Source organism: Nannobrachium achirus (genome assembly GCF_963921795.1).
Source record: "Nannobrachium achirus genome assembly, chromosome: 22".
Lineage (NCBI taxonomy): Eukaryota > Metazoa > Chordata > Actinopteri > Myctophiformes > Myctophidae > Nannobrachium > Nannobrachium achirus.
In genome coordinates, this window is record NC_137829.1 from 34,917,270 (window position 1) to 34,939,522 (window position 22,253).

General features: G+C 42.6%; 1 protein-coding gene across 1 annotated transcript; it reads right to left on the minus strand.

Annotated features, from left to right (window-relative positions):
- Nucleotides 1-430: 430 nt before the first annotated feature.
- On the minus strand, nt 431-18,005 carry sctr (secretin receptor; the record flags this gene model as incomplete). The annotated part of the gene is made up of 11 exons (XM_080752864.1): nt 431-595; nt 695-736; nt 1,203-1,341; nt 1,976-2,067; nt 2,459-2,528; nt 3,226-3,286; nt 3,848-4,004; nt 4,755-4,887; nt 5,662-5,771; nt 16,646-16,743; nt 17,879-18,005. The coding sequence occupies 11 exons, from the start codon at nt 18,003-18,005 to the stop codon at nt 431-433; spliced, it is 1,194 nt and encodes a 397-aa protein (XP_080608990.1).
- Nucleotides 18,006-22,253: the final 4,248 nt, after the last annotated feature.

Here is a 22,253-nt window from a genome sequence, read left to right on the forward strand (position 1 = left end):
GCTCACAGCGCGGCGAGTGCTGCGCTGCGAGCTTGTAGATCTGCTATTTTTGAAAAGTCGTGAAAATGTGTGCAAATCTTTGAATATATGTACTTTTTAAGCGAACATTTCTAACTCAAATTTTGCTTCTGGGGGGGGGTCCCTGGAACTACATTTGAGATGGGGGGTCCGTGGCCAAATACATATCATTTTGGGGGTCCTTCACGTGAAAAACTTTGAGCACCACTGACAAAGAAAAAAAAAAGGTAAAAAAAACCTTAGAAGGATTTGAAATGTTCAGACTCCGCGACAAATTTTCACGGGTTTTTCTAAAATAGCAGATCTACAAGCTCACTGTGAGCTTGTATATCTGCTCTTTTTCAATAGTTAAAGCACAAAATGTGAGTGAATCCTTGTACCCAGGGCCCAGAATTTGGTGCGACACCCCTGATTATACCACACTGGACTGGGGCGTGGTTGAGCCCCTGTTGAGCAGAGAGGTGTTGGTGGGGGCCCCTCCACTCTGGCTCATGGAGCCCCGCTGTCTTCCGGGCTCCATCTGCAGCCTGCGTTTCAGCCTCCACCTCCGCCATCGCCTCTGGATCTCATACTGCACCTGCAGCCAGGAAACGTGAATGTCTGTGAGGGAGGGTCCGCACACCCTTCTGAATACAGAGGGCGAGGGAGGGTTCGAGCCAAGACGAAGAGGCCTTACCTCGCCATTCAGGAAGCAGTATAAAAAGGCCACAACAAACCCCTGAAATAGAAAAGACAGGATCAATATGAAGCATGTCCTGTTCATTTCATTGTACACAGTATGCGGTGTTGCCCGCTGTATTTTCTCCAGAGAATATTGCATCAGTCAGAAACCCGGAATACGAACATACTACAACTACAGTACAGTCTTTAGCACTTCCACTTTCCACTGCACAGTACTATTCTCAAATTAAACATGGTTAAATTTAACAAATATAGACAATGGACCCTTATTGGTCCATTTGGCTCCATTTCTACACTCAAGAGTTACAAATGGACACATTAAGCATTTTACTGTGTAGTTGTCAAGGAGGTGAAAGTTGTATCCATTCATTTTCCCTGCAGATGGGGACAGAGTACCCGATTTCCCAGTGACGACATTGTGTCTTTAACAGCTGTGGTGCCGCACTATATAATCCAACCAGCCATAGAAGAATGGTAATGAGCTATAAAGGTTTTTACGGTACCTGTGTCGAGGCGAAAGCCAGCTCAATAAAGTTCCATATTTCGTAGGATGGCTCGTTGCCTTTATGGGGCAGGAAGGCAAAGAGGACATAGTGCAAACCCAAGAGCGCTACCAGGAGGAACGATGACTTGGCCAGCTTCCTGCGGTAGAGGACCAGACAGGGAAAACAGTACTACAAGTTGCAATGCATTGTGAGCTTCCCCACAATAACAGAAAACAGAGAATACACTAGTATAGAGCCATGAGGGACTCCGATCAACCATGTGGGGTTTAATGGTTGGTTAATAAGTTAGAAGTCTTAATTATTGCGACCATCAGGTCGCAGTTACTATCAAAACCTCCACTGGCTCTCAGTCTGTCTGTCTATCAGTCAGTCACGTCACGTCACACTTTTGCCCTACTCATATCTCTGCCACCCCTCATTTCTCACTTGGCCCTCTTCTAGCACCACCATGAGGCCGATTCTTGCGAAACACAATCCTACAGATTTTGCCCTAAAATCATGCAAAGCGGTACACAGTATGTCTACAGTCATGTCATCAAAATGGATCTGTCCCATTTAGCGCCACCATCAGGCCGATTTTTGCAAAACACATTTTTGGATCTATTTGTGTATACATGTGACCTGATGGTCGCTTATCTCCCGATTAGGGAGTCTTAAAATGTTAAATTTTGAATGTAACACATTAGCTACTTGTGCTGTCACACATTATACCTATTTGCTCTAGCATGCACTCTGGCTCTTTGTCCAAAACAGGTTGACCGATCGCTGACCTGTAGTGGTTGAACTCATTCCCAGGCATGTCTTGTGTTCTCAGCTTGGCTAGAAGTATTCGTATTATACAGAGGAAGAACAAAAGGTTCACCTGTAAAACATGGGTGCAGAACAGGACAAAAATATGAATTAATCTTTTAGATATTATTTTATATCTAAGTAAGAAAAATCCTGTGTGCATATTACTGTAATGTCTTTGAACTTTTCAACTAAAGTACAGTAAACTCAATACCCCAGTATCATAGCAACCATCGTTGTTGTTGAGTATTGCTTGATTTTGCCTTTATTTTACCAGGAAGTCGCTTGAGATCAATGATCTCTTTTTCGAGCTAGATTTATCTGCTGTAATTGTAAGGTGAACAGACCGATATACCGGTACACATCCTCCCAATTCATCAACTTTACATTTCTACCTTATAAAAACAAAGTAGTGTCTAATAGAAATAATATTTGTAAAACAGCGAAGGTTGTAGCCTACTAACTATGATGAAGAGCAGCACAGGAACTCTCAGGATCCACCAGATCCACTCATGACTCCTCGTTTCCCAGCATCTAGAATACATGTACATAAATACAAATACACAGGGGCGTCGGGGGGGGGGGGAGGGGGGATTGAGTTACTAGGGCCCAAGTTGGAGGGCCCTACTTTATACTTTAGCTATTGGAAAATAGCAGATCTACAAGCTCACATTGCGGCACTCAGTGCCGCACTGCAAGCTTGTAGATCTGATATTTTTGAATATTTGTATTTTTTTTTTGCTTCTGGGGGGTCCATGGAACGAAATATTTTGAGATGGGGGTCCGTGGCCAAATACATATAATTTTGGGGGTCCTTCACATGAAAAGGTTTGAGTACCACTGACATAGGAACATAGGCCTATTTTTTTTCAAAAAGGATTTGAAATCTTCAAAGACTTGCACACATTTTCTAAAAGTTTGCAAGTTTGCAGCGCGGCACTCGGTGCCGCGCTATGAGCTTGTAGATCTGATATTTTTCAATAGTTAAAGCAGAAAATAATGCATAATAATCCATTCCCAGTCTAAATGGGTTAAAACCCCTCCCCTATGAAGAACATTCATGGGGGGCCCCGCAGTGAATCCTTGTACCCCGGGCCCAGAATTTGGTGCTACACCCATGAATACATACACCCATTTACAAAACACATGCATGCTACTATAAATAAGCAGTTTCACCAACAGAATCAGACAACTCATTTGACGTAATACAGGCGAATGTACATGTACCTACCCCTCATCTTCATGATGGTACCTGGCCATGGTCCACGCTATTATAATGACCATTGGACACCCTGGGGAAGAGAAGACACATGGTGACATTTGATTATTGGTGACATTATAATTAACGGTTGGATTGTTTAAAGTTTAAACTGTTCCTGCTCTCTCTATATGCAGTATATGTTACTCAGGGACTTACAGGTGTATTACAAATTGCAAGATCACCAGCGAGAGAGAACTCAGACATATACACACTTACATATAATTACTGACATTATTTATATACTGTATATTATACAGTAGATAAATAATGTCAGTAAAGTGAACAATACAGAATACAACTGGTTACTGGGGGGTGTCGTATATGTATGAGGGGTTTTGCTCACTAGTGCTGAAGATGTTAATTTCCATCTACAACATTTTGCCAGTTTAGACAACAATAGACAGAGGGTTGCATGTCTGCATGATGAGGAGAGACAGACAGAGAGACTGACAGAAACACAGACAAAAACAGCAGGAAAAAATAATAACAAGGAAGAAAAATAAGAGAACCAGTCAGTTGTGCTGTCGCGACTTCCAGAGAACGCTTGATGAAAAACAAACACACTGAGGTCTGGTCCGTCAGACGGTCATACCCCAGCCAAATATGATGTACCACCACCACAAGTGTCTCCTCCTGGAGAAGAGAGAGACACTGACCAGGCTGTACAGGTAGTGGCCCTCGGCCAGCAGCCAGCTGTAGTTGGCCATGATGCTGTAGTTGCACAGCGTGGTTGCAACTTTACAGCTCACCTGAGGGGGGCGGCAGAGGACAAAGAGGCAAGGCAACATTATAAGCACCTTTGTATGCCATATGATCATCATAGTCATATCATATCCATAGCAGCTTACAGCAGCTAGCAAGAGGCTAGAGAGGCAAGAGGCTGCAGTAGAACTAGAGCCCCATGTTGGTGGAATCTGTACTTCATTTAGTTGCATATTATTAAAACAGATCAGTGGTCAGTTTGAGCTGCTCCGAGCCAGGGTTTGACAGAACGTTATTTACACAACAAAACCGTTGGGCTGGGTTGACTGAACATTATGTACACTTTAAACACATGCTGTGCTGTGTGTGCCACAGTAGAAAAGTTAACATTTTTAAAGAATTCCATTCATAGGACTTTTCATTTTATAGAATTTTGTCTACGACAAAAGATGCATAAAAGGAGTTTCACACTTTGTTTTTGATGTCTGTTATCACATTTTGATCCAAATTACCTTTAGCTCAGGAAGTGAGAGTAATCACCATGTTAATATAAAATCAAAGAAACGCCAAAAGAGACCTTTTGCACCAGAGGAGCAGTTTTTAGAGGGGCCAATCTCAATCTCTTTCTAAAAGCTGCACTTGAATCAATGCATGGTGAAAGGCCATGACTCATGAGATGTCCTGATGGTGCAGTCAGTCACCCAATGTGTGTGGTCATGTAATAGTGTTGTTGCAAATCAGAAATACATAATACGTCATCCTAAAAACAACAACAGTGTGTGGGCCGAGGCAGACACCGGGTAGACGCCACAGTGGAAGTGGTCCTCAGACGAGAAGAGGACAGAGTCTCTGATGAAGATGAACACTGCTCTGAGGATGAAGGAGAGGAACAGCTGGATATGGACAAAGTTGCGTGTGCAGTGGAGCCGCCTGAGGAAACGACCACACCAAATAGCAAGTTAGTGCTTCTAATTGAGCAGTAAATTCACAGTAAGATCCTCAGTCTTCATTTAAACGATGTAACTTTCCTCTTCTACCCCGGATCTGAACTTAGTTTGTGCTTAAATCTTTTAGCTAACAGAGACTATTTGTGTCAGATCCTGTGCCTAGGTGAGACATGGCCTTTTTAAAGTACAACTTTGTTTTTTTTTTACAACAAGGGTTCATATTTTAGATTGTAATATGAGAAAAGAAAAGATGAGTTCTAAAATGTTTTCATTTAGTCTACTGCTTTCTATCGTTTTAGCAATTTTAATGACTTTGATTTCAGTGGTTGGGGTCATGCGTGCAGGTGGCTAAATATGTATTTTTAGACACAATAAGCCCATTCCCAAGATGCACCACAATCTTTCATGGGCAGATGTGACTTATGGGGGCTAGTAGTGTTACTGTAAAGAAATCGCCGGCTTTATTGTGTCTAAAAATACATATTTAGCCACTTGCACGCATGCACCCACCCACTGAAATCAAGGTAATCAAAAACGCTAAAACTATAGAAAGAAGTACCGGTCTGAACACACATATCTGATCTGATCACTTGCAAATGCAGTGTGAAAAGTCGGGCCAAAAGATCAGGTTTGAGAAATAAATCGGATTTAGGCTGCATTTGACTGCAGTCAAATGAGAGTGAACATGCTATATGCTCATCCATGATCACAAACCATCGTTATACTTGAGTGAACGAGTCACGTTTTAAATACGAACCTGAATAAAAAGAGGATTGTAACGGCGATGGTGAGGGATGCCAGGGACGCTGCGTAGCCCACAGAATACATGATCTGCACATACAGGAAGTACTTGCGGGATCTGGGGGCCTGTGGAGTGGACACGGATACAGCATCACTGGAGTGATCACAGAGCCATGACTATGTGAGATGAACATACAGGATACCGAAGTACATTTACTTAAGTACTGAAGTTAAGTAAAATGTTGAGGTATTTGTACTTTACTTGAGTATTTCCAATTTCCAATACTTTTACTTCTACGGCCAATCTCTCAGAGGCAAATATTAAGCTTTTACTCCACTACAAATATTTGAGAACTTTAGTTACTAGTTTCTTTTGATTTCTATTAGAAAACATACATTACCCACTTAAGCACTGTATACATTTTGTGTATTTGAAAATAGCTGATCTACAAGCTCACAATGTGTCGTGATGCGATGCATTGTCATCTGCTATTTCCAAAAGATTTTAATACATTTTATACACTTGAAAACTTGTGAAATGGGACATTCTGCAAAATGAGTACTAAATGAGTACTACTTTTGGTACTTTAATTACATTTTCGTACCAATACTTTTACTCAAAACCTACTATATCTGTGGGTTTGAGGAAGGCAGAAGCCAAAAGAGTGAAGAAAGAGAATGACAGAAAGGTATATAAGAGGTAAGAGGTTCGAACCCTTATCTCTCTGTCATGGGAAACCAAAGATCTACATCACAGTCAAAAGATCGCCCCCTGGCCAAAGAAGATCTATTCTAGACTGAGCTACTCTACTCCTTTCAGCCACCCTGCCTGGAGTCAAACCCAAGCCTGGGAAACCATTGCAGGCATGCATGGGAACATACTGTATGTTTCTGCAGTTTCATGATTGGAGACAGGCAGAAGACAAGGGCGACGAGAAGAAATACAGAGATGGATTCTGCAGGGTGTGTGTGTCTGTCTGTCTGTCTGTCTGTCTGTCTGTCTGTCTGTCTGTCTGTCTGTCTGTTTGTGTCTGTGTGCATATTTGTATATGTCGCATGCTTATATAAGTGTACATGTGTTCTTTTGAAAGTAAAAGTGACAGAAAGGGAGACAGATGTAGTATGTATATGCAAGTGAAGTATGCATTGCTATTCTGTGTACAGTATGTTCTGAGAGAAACATAGCGAGAGCATTCGCACAAGCATGTGAATGTGTACGTGAGCCTGTACGTTTGATTTATATAGAGACATGGAGACAAAGACTAGGAGGGGATTATGAGAGAATGCATTCCTATGTGAGCGTGCATGTGTGTGTGTGTGTGTGTGCGTGTGTGTGGCTATAGGTCCAGATGTGTGAGGGTGAGAGACATATAGACAGGCACAGATATACAGTGTATATTGTAGCTACTGTATAGACTTCGACACTGTGACAGACAGATAGACAGACAGGGGTAGAGTGTCCGCTTGGCAACCAGAAGGTTCCCAGTTCGATCCCGGGCTCCCTCAGAGTTAGTGTCGAAGTGTCCTTGAGCAGGACTCTGAACCCCTAATTGCTCCCGATGTGCAGGTTGGTGCCTTGCATGGTTTCCTCCGCCATCTAATGCGTGTGTGAATGTAATGCACAATCTCTGTAAAGCACCTTGGATAAAGGCGCTATATAAATGTACGATAGATAGACAGACAGACAGACAGACAGACAGACAGACAGACAGACAGACAGACAGACAGACAGATAGATAAACACCAATTCACCCTTTGTCAGCCTTCTGATTGGTCCCTGACTGACCAAACAGCAGGCTCTTTCTGCCTTGTCCCGCCCTGGTTCCGCCTTTTTGAGCGGTGGTCACAACGCTCCTATACGTGGCCGTGTGTGTGGGTCTGTCTGTCTGTCTGTCTGTCTGTCTGCGTGTCTGTCTGTCTGTCTGTAGCCTGCAGTAACCTTTTCTGACCACACATGTTAAGGGAGGGGCGCTGTTGTTCAGGCCAGGCCAGACCAGGCACACACACACACACGCACACACACACACACACACACACACACACACACACACACACACACACACAGGGGGGAATGGGGGGGGGGGGGGGGTGGGGAACCACCGCTCAGTTCACACGGGTGTGATTTTTTATGTTGAATTTGCTAAAACATCATTTTTGGTAGCTTGTAGATCTGCTATTTTCAAACATTTTGTACTTTTACTTTTAATACTTTAAGTACATTTTGATGTCAATACTTTTGTACTTTTACTCAAATAAATGTTGAATTCTGGACTTCTACTTGTAACAGAGTATTTCTACAATGCACTATTGATACGTTTTACTTAAGTAAAAGAAAAGGACTTTTCCCACCACTGTTATCTTTAAATTGTTTGGAGGCCGCAACAAAGACAAAGAAAAAGAGCAAGAAAAGTGGATGAAAGATGGATAAACTATGTGTTAAATCACACTGCTTAAGCACCTCTGTCCTCGCTGCAGGAAGACTGCACTCAGCAGAGGCTGGGAGGAGAGGCTGACAACGACCAGACCACTACAGGGTATGATTTACTCTTTCATTCCACTTCTCTCCAGCCCAAAACGAGAAGGGTGAGAATTATAGGCGGGCCCCGGACGGCACTGGACTGCACCGCTGAGGTCTACATACTGTACGCGGCTCCATCAGTTTACTACAACACTGTAGCTCTAAACAGGGACGTCGCACCAAATTCTGGGCCCTGGGTACAAGGATTCACTGCGTTATGTTGTGCTTTAACTATTGAAAAATAGCAGATATACAAGCTCACAGCGCGGCACCGAGTGCCGCGCTGCGAGCTTGTGTATCTGCTATTTTTGAAGGTTTTTTGAAAAACCTATGTTTCTATGTCAGTGGTGCTCAAACAATTTTCATGTGAAGGACCCCCAAAATTATATGTATTTGGCCACAAACCCCCCCATCTCAAAATATTTAGTTCCAGGGACCCCCCAGAAGCAAAACTTGAGTTACAAATGTTCACTTAAAAAAATACATGTATTCAAAGATTTGCACACATTTTCACGACTTTTCAAAAATAGCAGATCTGCTATTTTTTAATAGCTAAAGTATAAAATAATTAGGGTCCCTCCACCTTGGGCCCTAGTAACTCAGTCCCACTTCTCCACCCCTTGTGACGCCCCTGGCTCTAAAAGAAGTCCCACCAGGTGATGGTGAAGTGGAGTCATAATCGGCCCAGTAGCAGAGCAGCGCCGCACGTTGAGAGTGGTGCGGGCGATGAAGCGTTTCAGCATAGGGATGCTGAAGCATTCACAAAGACTTTGGATTTGATGTATGTATTTCTCTCTTTAAAAAAAATAATCTTACCTCTGAGCCCCAACTTGAAACTAGACTGCACTCTGTTGAGGTGCCTTGTGCACGCATAGTACCGTATGTCTAGTAATTCGTGTCACTTTCCGAAGAAAGCGACAGAGTGCATGTAAGGTGATGAGGGCTGTCTGTATGTATGTGGGTGGCTATGGCCACATACATACTTATTGGTTGATGCTGACGTCACCAAGAACGCTGATCCCTCATTGACTAAAGGCCCTGCCTTTGTACTGTCAGTAAATATCAATTTCTAATTGTTCACTTCAAATTTGGATCACTCACTTCAAATTTGGATCACTCACTTTATTGAATTTGTCTATTAAAGCACTTTAATACAGTCCTGTCTCATTCCATGGTATAATAACTAGTAAGACGCCTCAGGGCGACAAGCAACCTCGTCCTAAAGGGCGAGGTCGCGCCATGTCTTGGCCATCTGGCCAATAATGTATATTGTTACCCATATATGGAGACCCCTGGCACCCATATATGGAGATCCATGTACTGTATATGGAGATATGCTGTGAGAGCCCAAACATGCTTACTCAGTTATTCGTTATGTGAAAGTCCTAGACCTAGGATGTCTATGACATCTGACATCATACCCTTTTATGCCCAAATATGGAGATCCCTGTCTGTAGAACCAGCCACATAGATAAATGGGCTGTCTTGGCCATCTGTCTTGGCCATACATGGATTCTGTTTGTGTGGTATGTGGCCGAAGTGGCCTCCATATATGGGCATTCCCATATGAAGTCCTGTTAGATATGGGCTTAATATTGAAGACATCAGGGAACTCCATATATGGGCATAAAAGTGATTCTGTTAGTGTGACATCACAGTGAAGCTGTGATGTCTGAGTGGAAAACCTATGCTGTTAGTGGTTCCCCTGACATCACAGTGATGTCAGAGCATGATGTCATTGTCAGAACGGCAAACCCATAGACCGTAAAAAAGTTTACATGTCCATATAGACGGAGTCAGCATGTGCCGTTTCCGTTTCACATATTAAACTGTGACCTTCGGTTGCAATGAAGGCTAATTTAGATGCTTTATAATTATTTCAATTTGCAAAATGAAACAAAAGAAATAGAAAGAGAGTAAACTAGAAGCAGTGCTCTTCCGAGCACATCTCCACCAGGCCAGGCGTCCTGGTGGTGCTTTTATAATGTAAAAAAGGTGGCATGTGTTCTTCGCCAATCTTAGACCTTTCATGGCAGTCAGACGCTGCATGCATGATTTGAGGCATTGTGTTCCAAAAATGTGTTCTGCTGAAGTCTACCTGCTGGTTGTGCTATAACAGGCCAATGTGAAAAGGGTAGCATTTGTTCCTTGGGAATATGTGTGGCAAATTTCACAGTAATCGCAAGCTACGTTGATGATTTGAGGCATTTTGTTCAAAAACGGAGCAATCCTGCAAACTTTGGAAGCCAATATTAGCCAATTAGGATGGAATATGAAATATCAGACGGATCAGACTTGATCACATGAATATAGAGATACTGTGTACTGATTTGCATGATTGTTGGAGAAAATCTGATGGAGTGATACCAAAATATGTGTTTTACTTTAGTTGTCCTCCTGGTGGCGCTATAAAAGCCAAATGTGAAAAATGCAGGGCAAAGGTTTATCCATAGCCTCTAGGGAGTGCGCATACAAAGTTCTCCACTTATGTGGAGTTAAAGGTAAAAACACAAATTGCCCTGTTATATTGTGGCATTTCTTCCTCTGCCTAGTGGGAACGTGCGCACCCAATTTCGCCAAGATTGCACGCTGTGTTCATGATTTGAGTCATTTTGTTTGAAACGGAGCAATCTTGCAAACTTTGGGAGCCAATTGTAGCCAATCAGGATGGAATATGGAAAATCAGACTGATCCATGTTGATCACATGACTGTAGAGATACTGTAACCGCATTGTAGGATTTGTGGACAAAATCTTTAAGAGTAGTGTACAGAAATGTGTTTTACAAACATCGGCCTCATGGTGGCGCTAGAACAGGGCCATCTGAAAAATGTGGGGCAGAGGTTCTGAATTGGCATCCAGGGAGTTTGTGTGCTCATTTTGACAGCGACCGGGCCAACGGTCGGAGATTAGCTGGTAACAAACTGGAAGGACGCACGCACGCACGCACGCACGCACGCACGCACGCACGCACGCACGCACGCACGGATGGACGGACAGGGGCGAAAACATACTCTCCCCCATGCCTTGGGCTGGTGGAGACAATGAGACACACGAGGCAGTGAAAGGATAATGAGCAGCAACACAGTGAGGAGGAAGGATTGAGTGATTCTCTGCTCACTGGATGTCACGCTGTTCATCCTCGTCAATAAATCATTAACCACGTACTCTAAATCCAACATGTTTACGTCCTCGGATCTCAGCCCGCTTATCTTCACATATTGCTCACTGTCTGTGTCCTACTCCTAAACACTTTAGCTGATACATGTGCCATACCAGCTGGGCCAAGGAGGAAGAAACTCCTTGCTGTAGTGTAGACTAAATCACAGACTATAAAAAGAGGAGTCTCAAGAAGCTATGAAAGTGGAAATATCATTGGTTATACATAATATACACCAGTAAGACTCCCTAATCGGGAGATAAGCGACCGTAGGTGGCTTATCTCCACAAATAGGGCCAAAATGTGTTTTTCCAAAATCTTCCTGATCCATGTTGATGACATGAGTGTAGACATGCTGTGTAGTGATATTCGTGATTTTAGGGCAAAAACTGTAGGAGCAGTGTCCAAAAATGTGTTTTAAAAATTGGCCTGAAGGTGGCGCTAGAATAGGGCCATGTGAGAAATGAGGGGTGGGGTCTCCGCGTTGCCTTGGCGGACGAATAGGTACCGGCCCCGGCTCTCCCGGACGCTCCTAGCCCGAGTTACGGCATTTTATGTGCGCTGCAGTGGCAGGGGGTCCTCCACTGGGGGCGCCACCACTTTTGCATCCGTTCTGGAGCACCAGGAGTCGGTGGTCCCCGGGAATTCCCCGTGAGCAGCCCCGTTGGGGTGGTCATTTGGTCATTTTTGCACATTTGGTCATTTTTTACATCTGGGGGTCCCCCAGCAGGTCCCTGGGGCTCCGGGGGTCCTTGGAGGTTGTAGTTTGGCAGGCAAGGAGTGTGTGTGTAAAATCTGCCATGGATCGGGTCAACGGGTGCGGAGATATAAGCAGGGAAAAAGTGTGACGTGTGACGTGTGAGCACATTTGGTCATTTTTTACATCTGGGGGTCCCCCAGGGACCTGGGGGTCCCTGGGGCTCCGGGGGTCCTTGGAGGTTGTAGTTTGGCAGTCAAGGAGTGTGTGTGCAAAATTTGGCATGGATGGGGGCAACGGTTGTGGAGATATGAGCAGGGCAAAAGTGTGACTGACTCACTCACTCACAGACAGCCTGTGGAGGTTTTGGTAGTAAATGCGACCTACGGTCGCAATAATAAACCACCATAAATGTCTTAATCGAGGAACAAGAATAAAAAGGAAAGTTGTAGAAGTTTCATTAATTGCGACCGTCAGGTCGCAGTTTAGTATCAAAACCTCCACCGGCCGTCCGTCCGTCCGTCGGTCACACGTCACACGTCACACCTTTGCCCTGCTCATATCTCCGCATCAGTATGACATCACACTGCTTGGTGTGTGCCGTCAGGGTCATTTGTGTACGGTGTGATGTCATACTGATGTCAGCAGTGTGATGTCATACTGATGTCAGCAGCTATGTCTCTATATATGGAGTTATATGTTGTTTGTGTCCAAATATGGGGCTTGTGAGGTCAGACTTAGTGAGATTCGTCGGTTATCTCCATATATGGAGGGAGAACCAGCTTATGAGCCGATGAGTTGTGTCAGAGTCGAGATCCTGCTTGCATCTAATCTGTCGGTAGATAATGCCGGTCTTATATAAGGGTCATTTGTGTACGGTGTGATGTCATACTGATGTCAGCAGTGTGATGTCATACTGATGTAAGCAGCTATGTCTTTATATATGGAGTTATATGTTGTTCGTGTCCAAATATGGGGCTTGTGAGGTCAGACTTAGTGAGATTCGTCGGTTATCTCCATATATGGAGTGATGTGTTGGTTATCTCCATATCTGGAGATTCAACCTTCAACGATTTTGACATCTTGTTACTAATCTGTCGGTAGATAATGCCGGTCTTATATAAGGGTCATTTGTGTACGGTGTGATGTCATACTGATGTCAGCAGTGTGACAATTAGGGAGTCTTACTGGTTATGGTAGTAGGAGTAGTGGTTTTAAATGAAGCAATAGCAGTGTAGTGGTAGTAGTGGTGGTAGTACAGCAAACAGTACATGTTCACAGAAGTAGCTTTGAGAAAAATACAAAGTAATCTGTAGGTGTAATAGTGGTGGAAGTTCCACCTTTCATTAACTAACCGCGGTTGACATCCCTTGTAAGGATCTGTCTAAATATTTATGTTAAAATAGACTGCACTTCATGTTGGACACTAATTGCGACCGAAGGTGGCAAGTTTACTATGAAAACCGGCACATCTTGTCCACGTATCCGTGTATCTCTGAAGGTCACGTCTGACACTGTGGTTCCCCTGACACATCACTGTGACATCACAGGTGATATCACAGTTGACATCACCTATGTAAAAGTCCATATGGGTATTCCCCAGAATCCCTTTTATGCCCATATTTGAAGATCCCTGATGTCATCGATATACATCACTGCCAAGACATGGCCCATATCTGTGTGGCTGGTTCAGATAGGGATCTCCATGTATGGGCATTAAAGGGATTGTATGTTGTGAAGTCATGGGAACCACTCTAACATAATCCCTTTTATGCCCATATATGGAGACCCCTGATGTCATCAATATTAAGCCATCTCTAAAAGGACTTCATATGGGAATGCCCATATATGGAGGAATGGCATATATGTGTGGCTGGTTCAGACAGGGATCTCCATGTATGGGCATAAAAGGGATCTCCATATATGGGTACCAGGGGTCTCCATAGATGGGTAACTGGTCCGATATACTGTACATCACTGGCCAGGTGGCCACGAATTGGCGCGACCTCTCCCTTATAGGGCGAGGTCGCATGTCGCCCTGAGGCGTCTTACTAGTTAAACATTCTGTGAGTCTAGGAACAGTAGGTGTCATCAGCCCTGAAAACAATCTACAGGTGCCAGTCTTCAAATGGAGCGAGGAAATTCCAAAACACACGTGCACAAAGGGCCACCACTTGGAGAGACAGGTACACTGTCTGCCCTTGTGCCTATTTATGAATTATTTGTGGCAGAGGCTGCTTTGCCCTCTGATTCCCTGTCACTGAGAACTTATCACATAGCAGTCGTAACATCAACAACCCCACATGACCTCATCTGCAAGGCCAGAGGCCTGTCGAATGAGACCACAGTGGAAACTAGAAGCAGTGCTCTTCCGAGCACAGGTCTCCACCAGGCCGTGCGTCCTGGTGGTGCTACTGTATAATAGGCCAATGTAAAAAGGGTGGCATATGTTCTTCACCTTAGATCTTTCATGGCAATCGGACGCTGCATGCATGATTTCAAGCATTGTGTTCCAAAAATGTGTTTTGCTAAAGTCTACCTGCTGGTGGCGCTATAACAGGACAATGTTAAAAAGGTAGCATTTGTTCCTTGACCTAGTGGGAATATGTGTGGCAAATGTCACGGTAATCGCAAGCTGCGTTGATGATTTGAGGCATTTTGTTCAAAAACGGAGCAATCCTGCAAACTTTGGAAGCTAATATTAGCCAATCAGGATGGAATGTGAAATATCAGACGGATCGGACTTGATCACATGACTATAGAGATACTGTGTACCGATTTGCATGATTTTTGGATAAAATCTCAAGGAGTAATATCCAAAAATGTGTTTTACATAAGTCGGCCCAAAGGTGGCGCTATAAAAGGCTGATGTGAAAAATGCAGGGCAAAGGTTTATCCTTAGCCTCTAGGGAGTGCGCTTACAAAGTTTGAAACTGATCGGTGGAGTTATAGGTAAAACCACAAATCGGGCTGTTATAGCGCCACCATGAGGCTGATAAAAAAAAAATTAAGTGGCATTTCTTCCTCGGCCTAGTGGGAACGTGTGTGCGCGATTTCATGATAATTGCACTTTGCGTTTGTGATTTGAGGCATTTTGTTCAAAACGGCTCAATCCCACAAACTTTGGAAGCCAATCTTAGCCAATCAGGATGGAATATGCAAAATCAGACAGATCCGTGTCGATCACATGACTGTCGAGATATTGCCTACCGATTTGTAGGATTTTTGGACAAAATCTGTAAGAGTAGTGCACAGAAATGTGTTTAGCAAACATCGGCCACTAGTTGGCGCTAGAAAAGGCCCATTTGAAAAATTTAGGGCAGAGGTTCTAGATTGGCATCCAGGGAATGTGTGTGCTCACTTTGGCAGCGACCGGGCCAACGGCGACTGAGATTTGGCGCTCACAAACTGCGAGGACGCACGGACGCACGGACGGACGCACGGACGGACACACGGACGGAGGGGAAAACATACTCTCCCTCAGCCTTCGGCTGGTGGAGACAATAAGCTCTCGAGCATAAGTGTTTCTGAAGCGGTGAAAACCGCTTCCTATGAGTGGCTTTGTATGTATCACGCCCATATATGATCATTTTAGTCCAGAATGAACAGGCTTTTTCAAAAACAGAATGTCCGTTTAATTACCATATATGGTGATCTCAGTCCAGAATGAACAGGGTTTTTCAAAAACACAATGTATGTCACCTCATGTCCATATATGGTCACTCCAGGCCAGAATGAACAGGTTTTTCCTGTCCCGTACGTACAAAATATCAGTCCAGAATGAATAGGCTTTTTCAAAAAGCAAAATGTGTGTCCCATGTCCATATATGGTCATTTCAGTTCAGAATGAATAGGCTTTATCTGTCCTGTACGCCCAGAATATGTGTGCGGTGTCCCTCCCGGTCAGATGAATGGATACTTTGAGGATTGGTCAAGCTTCACATGATAATTTGGCCTTCAGGTTTTATCTGTCTTGTACATGCAATAGGTCTCACCTATTGCAGCAATGACAAATAGCCGCATAAGAGCAAAAGCAAAGGCACAATAAGAATATACAGATGCTAACAGAATGGTAAAAAGGAGCATTAAGGCAGACAAGAGTAAATACATTGAAAATCTAGCAGAAGTTGAAAAACTTAGTAGGCCACAAAGATAACAGAAACTGAAATAATTATAGAGGGATGCAGTTGACAAACAACTAAGAGACCAGGCAGCAAGCAGGACTTTTTATATATTTTTTAAAAACCTATTATACCGGCTGTGATACCGGCTCTCCAGACAATTCTATACTAAGATTCACCGCTTCACTTCGAACCGAGGTTTGATTTTTTTTTTATCCTTTTGACAAATAATGTATGAACTAATACAGTATATTGTGTTTATGCATGTCAATCAATAACAAAAATTAACGATTTCTAGCACTCCTTCAAACCTTCAAAAATAGTGGAAATAATGTTGCTATTATTTTAAAAAAATATATGGAGATTGAAGTTCTATACTGTAATCAGTGAAATAATTAATTTAATTCCACCTGTCTTTTTAAACCTGTGATCATGCTGAAAGCTAAATAAACATGGGCACAGGTGTCATAGTAGTGTAAGTACAAGTGAAACCATAGTAACTTACCTCAGAGAGACTCTCATTGAAGCCAAACTCACAGGCTATCTCGTGGGGAGGGTATGGTTCAGTCCAGCCATATTCTGTGCAGTTTTTAAACACTCTCCCTGGAGAGCGAGACAGGAGAAATTCTTCAGTGGCTGGGGCTATATTTCATTTATACAGGCATATCTGTAACACTTAAACTTATAGTACAAACATCCATAGACCTACGCCATGTGATCCCGTGAGGAATCGCAAAGACAACATTCTGAAGTGAGAGGACCTTCAGGGATGATTGCTTTTATGACACTAAGGACTAAGACAAAAAGGAGGGACTCTGGGGCGCCTGGTGGCCTAGTGGACCAGGCGCATACCATATAGGCATTGCCATTTCGGCATCAATGCCTGTCGGCGTCGCCAGTTCGATTCCCGATCCGGGCGACCTTTGCCGCGTGTCACTCCCTGTCTCTCCCCCATTTCCTGTCAGTCTACTGTCCTATCCAATAAAGGCAAAAAGCCCAAAAACAAATCAAAAAAAAAAAAAAAAAAAAGAAGGGACTCTGACATTAAGCCTTTTAGGTTTGTTTCCCTCATAGCTTAAATAATATGAACATTCAAATGGAGGGATATTCAAACGGATATCAGTCGGTTTCTTTTTTACTTTTCGCACAGAAAACGGTGCCCCGCACCCTGTGCTGTTGAGCATAGCGGTATAAGTGCAAGCAGCTGTTACTACTGTATTTTACATCTATTTGAAATGTCAAGTGTTATGTGTAGTGTTTAGAATCCATTTCAACAAATGTAACTCGCTTAAATGCTGCTTATAATGTACTGTCCAAAATGGCACAAAACAAAATACTTCAAGAGGTGGTGCCATGATTCCCCCCCCCCCAATGATGTACTTTCAACCTCCTAGACACATGAAAAACAGAAAAAGTACAAAACTATGGCACCACCTCTTTTAGGCAGAGATTAACTCATTTTTCTCCACAGTTTAAAGTACATCCTAATAGCTCATTTATTATTATTAGTATTAGTATTAAAAAGTCCTTCAATTGTCACTTTAGAAATGTGCAGATACCCTCTATACACTTAAACTTTAAGTTGGTTTGTTTACTGTTGAGAGAGGAAAACAGTGTTGCACATTAAGTTAATCATCTAGGGACCCCCCAAAATAATTTGGGGACCCCCCTGGGGGTGCCAACCCACAGGTTGAGAACCACTGCTCTACAGTAGGATTAAAGTATGTCCACCTCTAACCTGTTGTGTGTAGGAACTTGGGACAGGGTTGAGACACCACCTCTCCTTCAACAGCATGGGGCCAGCAGTTCAAGTGGTCCCAAAGACCTCTGCACTCTGCTTGAGAGATAACCAACATACATGACATTTCATATTTCCATTTTAATGCAATGTGGAATTTTGGCACCATCTGGGCATGATATATTTGTCCATCATCTTTATCATTATTGTCCAAAGGTTGCAAAAATGTCACAAATGTCACATTTGTGTCTGTCAAATTCAGACATGCATGTCACCATGGATTTTTGGGGTCCGGAAAATCTAGATCTAAAAAAAAAAAAACTACAGTGGGAGTTGTATTCATGTTATATTGCCCTTGACAGTTTCTCTAGTGCAACAATAGATTGCTAGGTCACAATATCGATCATAATATTTGTTTACAGTATTTCACCATGCGATGAGAGTGAATGTGTTTGGTAGACCTTTGTTTTTGTAGATCTTTGCATGGGGGCACAATTCTGATTGAGCTTCACCCAGCTGATCAGACTGCTCAGATGGCCATGATGAGGGGAGCGTGTCGATATTGCGACATAGCATCTGTTCGGCGGTCCATTCTTTCGACGCTGGTGAATGTTAACCTGGTGAAAAGCTAACCTGCCGACGCGGGTGAATGTTAACCTCTATGCCCAAACCTAACCCAAACCCTAACCTAACCTCAGTAAACCATGACACAGGTGAGTAACTAACCTGCCGACGCTGGTTGTCGAAAGAATGACACATCGAAAGAGTGAGATTTTCCCCATGATGAGTGCTTGGGAGGAGCTGTTCACTTTCAACAGGGAAACACGGGGCTTTTCACACACACCCATTGTAACTTCAAACTCCAAAAAGACCCATTATTTTTTTCAGGTGACTCATACTACCCTCCTAATATTAATTATTTTTTGTATTTAATTTTTTCCATTTTCCCAAATAATTATTACAAATAAATGAAAAAAGTTATCAAAAAAACACGGCCTGCTCACGTATTAGGAGGGTAATATGAGTCACCAGAAAAATAATGGGTGTTTTTCATGTATCTATCATGGTTAAAATGAAGTTTGAAGTTACAATGGGTGTGTGTGGGTGGAGGCCCTGGGCCTGGAGAGCCTGGTAACATTTACATCAAATATCTAAATATTGAATCAAGCAAATTAAAAACTGTTCAGGTTGTTCATAAAAGCCTGATTAGACGATAAAATTACCAACGTTTTTTTGAAAGTGAAATATCCCTTTAAGTGTCTTGCTCAGGGACACTTCGTCACGTAGACATGGGCGGGCGAGGAGGTGACCTGATGACTTTATGATACCAGACGGCCTCCCTAAACTCAGCTACAGCTACTAGTCGGGGGCGTTAGGGAGATAACATGGCCATTTCGCGTTATATTAGTCCAAATTTTGCACAGATGTAGCCCAGGGCATGCTCTAATGATTTAGCTAGGGCGCCCAAGTCGGCGACCTTCGGGGTCGCCACAGCGGCTAAATCAAGTTGGGCTCCTATCGACTTTCTATACATGAGGAAAATACCCAGAAAAACATTTTTTCTGGGTATTTAAGTAGGATGTGAGGGGTCTAACTAGGGGTTTGTCATGATGCTGAATCCATTGCAAGCATTTGTTTTGCACAAAAAACATTCCTTGGGCTATAAATGGCCCCAGAAAACGATGGTTTAGGGATGATAAGTGATGAGTCATCACTTTTCACTGTTTTGTGGGCGTTTTCTTGGGCCATTTATAGCCCAAGGAATGTTTTTTGTGCAAAACAAATGCTTGCAATGGATTCAGCATCATGACAAACCCCTAGTTAGACCCCTCACATCCTACTTAAAGCAGATCTTTTTCTGGGTATTTTCCTCCTGTATAGAAAGTCGATGGGAGCCCAACTTGATTTGGCCGCTGTGGCGACCCCGAAGGTCACCGACTCGGGCGCCCTAGCTAAATCATTAGAGCATGCCCTGGGCTACATCAGTGCAAAATTTGGCGCTTTTAGACTAATATAGCGTGAAATATCCCTAACGCCCCCGACTATACCCCAAATTGAATCACTTCTGGTTCTTCACTCACAGAGCACAGAAGCTACAGATAAAGATGTTTCACTTTGGATGTATGTACAGTATGTACAATATGCCCAAGTAACAATACAAGCTTCTGCCAACATTTAACTTAGCTTTAAAGCTATATTTAACTTTTGCTCATGGACTAATCAGCAGTGACTTGCAACAAATACATAACATTTATATTTGAGGCATTTTTGCTTATGTTTTTCATCTTTTTATGAGACCTACAAGAAGAGCAAAAGTGGAATTGGCTATGATCCATAAAACCACCAACATTACAAGAAATAGTGCCCAGAAAATATGTCTATGATACTAGAGTATCCATAAAGGAGAACTGCAGTAGAACCCCATTTCCCCAGCTCTTTAGAAAACAGATTCTTTTTTTTTTTAGGTTGGGATAAACATTTTATCCAATCAGATTCAGGACAGAGAACTCCTAGAAGATAAACAAGTGAAATTGGAAGTGATGAAACCTGAAAAAGTATTTTCTGGTTTAGCTGCAGAGATGGGAAGACCCCGGTTACTGAACAAACCAAAACCACACATTTGTTTCTACAAAACTGGAAGCTGATGCTCAGTTAAACCATATTACATTTCTAGACACTTTCCAATTTCTATCGACTTCTACTCCACTGGAACAAATGGTCAGTAGGCCCTTCTCAAACAGAATCTAAGTTGTTCAAGAAGTGGGGTATTGTTTCACGTTGACTTATCCCAATCTGTCCAGTCATTCGAACTGACAATAAACCTATATGTAGCTTAGAATTAAGTTCTCATCCCTTGATATCCTATAAATGTTTTTTTCCCCCCTCATGATCCATGAGATTTCAAATTCAATTAAATAAACACATTTTGAATCCAAAACTTAATTTTTTGTCTTTCAAAATGGATATGCCGTGTTTTGGAAATAACGTATGCATTTCCTTTATAAATGTATTGCTATTTCTGAAGCTTTTTGCTAATGCACTTAGTGGCCTTAATCCTCCCCTAAAAATCTCTCTTTTGAAAAACAAGTGTATCATACTTTGCTTGCACATCTCTTTGTGCTACGTCTCTTTGTGTTCCAACATCAAATCTGTTAAACTAAACTAAGACAGCAAGTGCATGACGTATAGACCCAACCGAAGGCGGCTGGTGCCAGCTGGCCCCTAACACACGTTAACCAAACTAAAGAAACAAATGTAAATTCCTCTGTGTGATGTGTTATAGTTTGCCTCTAAAGATAGCTCCCTTCTCAGTCACCTTCAAAAAGGTTTCTTGCTTTGTTTTTGTTTTGTTATTTTATTTAACAGGTACTGATGTACCCATGCATGGATGAATTACAGAGCTGCATCCCGACAGCCTCCTGACAGCTCTGGCTTCAGGCAAATTGCCTGTCTCTGCTTTTTACTCTCTTGCCAAAGTGCCTTTGCTCATATTCCTGTAATCACAGTGTAGAGGCTATGAAATGAAACATTATAACTTTCTATCATTTCACAAATATCAGAATATCAAATGTCAAGATTCTATCACTAAATGGGTATGAAAGTTTAGGGAATTATTGAGCAAATTGATAGGCCTAATGAATGTGTTAAACTAGGTGTAATTCTAACACATCACGCTTTCTTATAGAGCCCTCGGTAATAATTAAACCATACACACCCAACAAAAGGCATTATTATAGGCATATCAGCTGGACAGCGGAGTCCCGGTCCCACGGGCAACAGGAAATAACAGTGCTTAAGACAACAAACCAATAATACTTTCACTGATAATCAGTGAAAGTATTATTGGTTTGTTGTCTTAAGCACTGTTATTTCCTGCGGCGAGGATTGTGTTTAAATTGTTTGAATCAGTGACTGATTCAAACAATTTAAACACAATCCTCGCCACATTCTCTCATATTTTCTGCCAACCCCGGAGGGAAAACCATAGCAACATAAGTTTTCTGTGTTGCAAATCAAATCAGTTGACAGTTTATGCTATTACCTCCTGCTGTAATGGGAGATGGTACATTGCTTTCCCTCTGATCACGTTAGGCGAAAATGACCATAGCTCGCCAGGAGCAGAACGGTTATGGTGTGTTATATTAATCATAGTTCATAGATCTCCTGGCTCCTAAAGGGCAAGGGCAATCTTTAGAAATAAATAACCTGTCCTGATTTGAGACACGGCTTCTTGTTATCAAGACCAATAAAAGAAATCTATGACCTTCTTAAGACACAATAATAAAACAGGCTTCTAAAATAGTCTTCTACTGCTATTGTATCTGTTTCTTCACCTAATTCACCCTCATGATAAGATACTTTATTGTGGTGTATT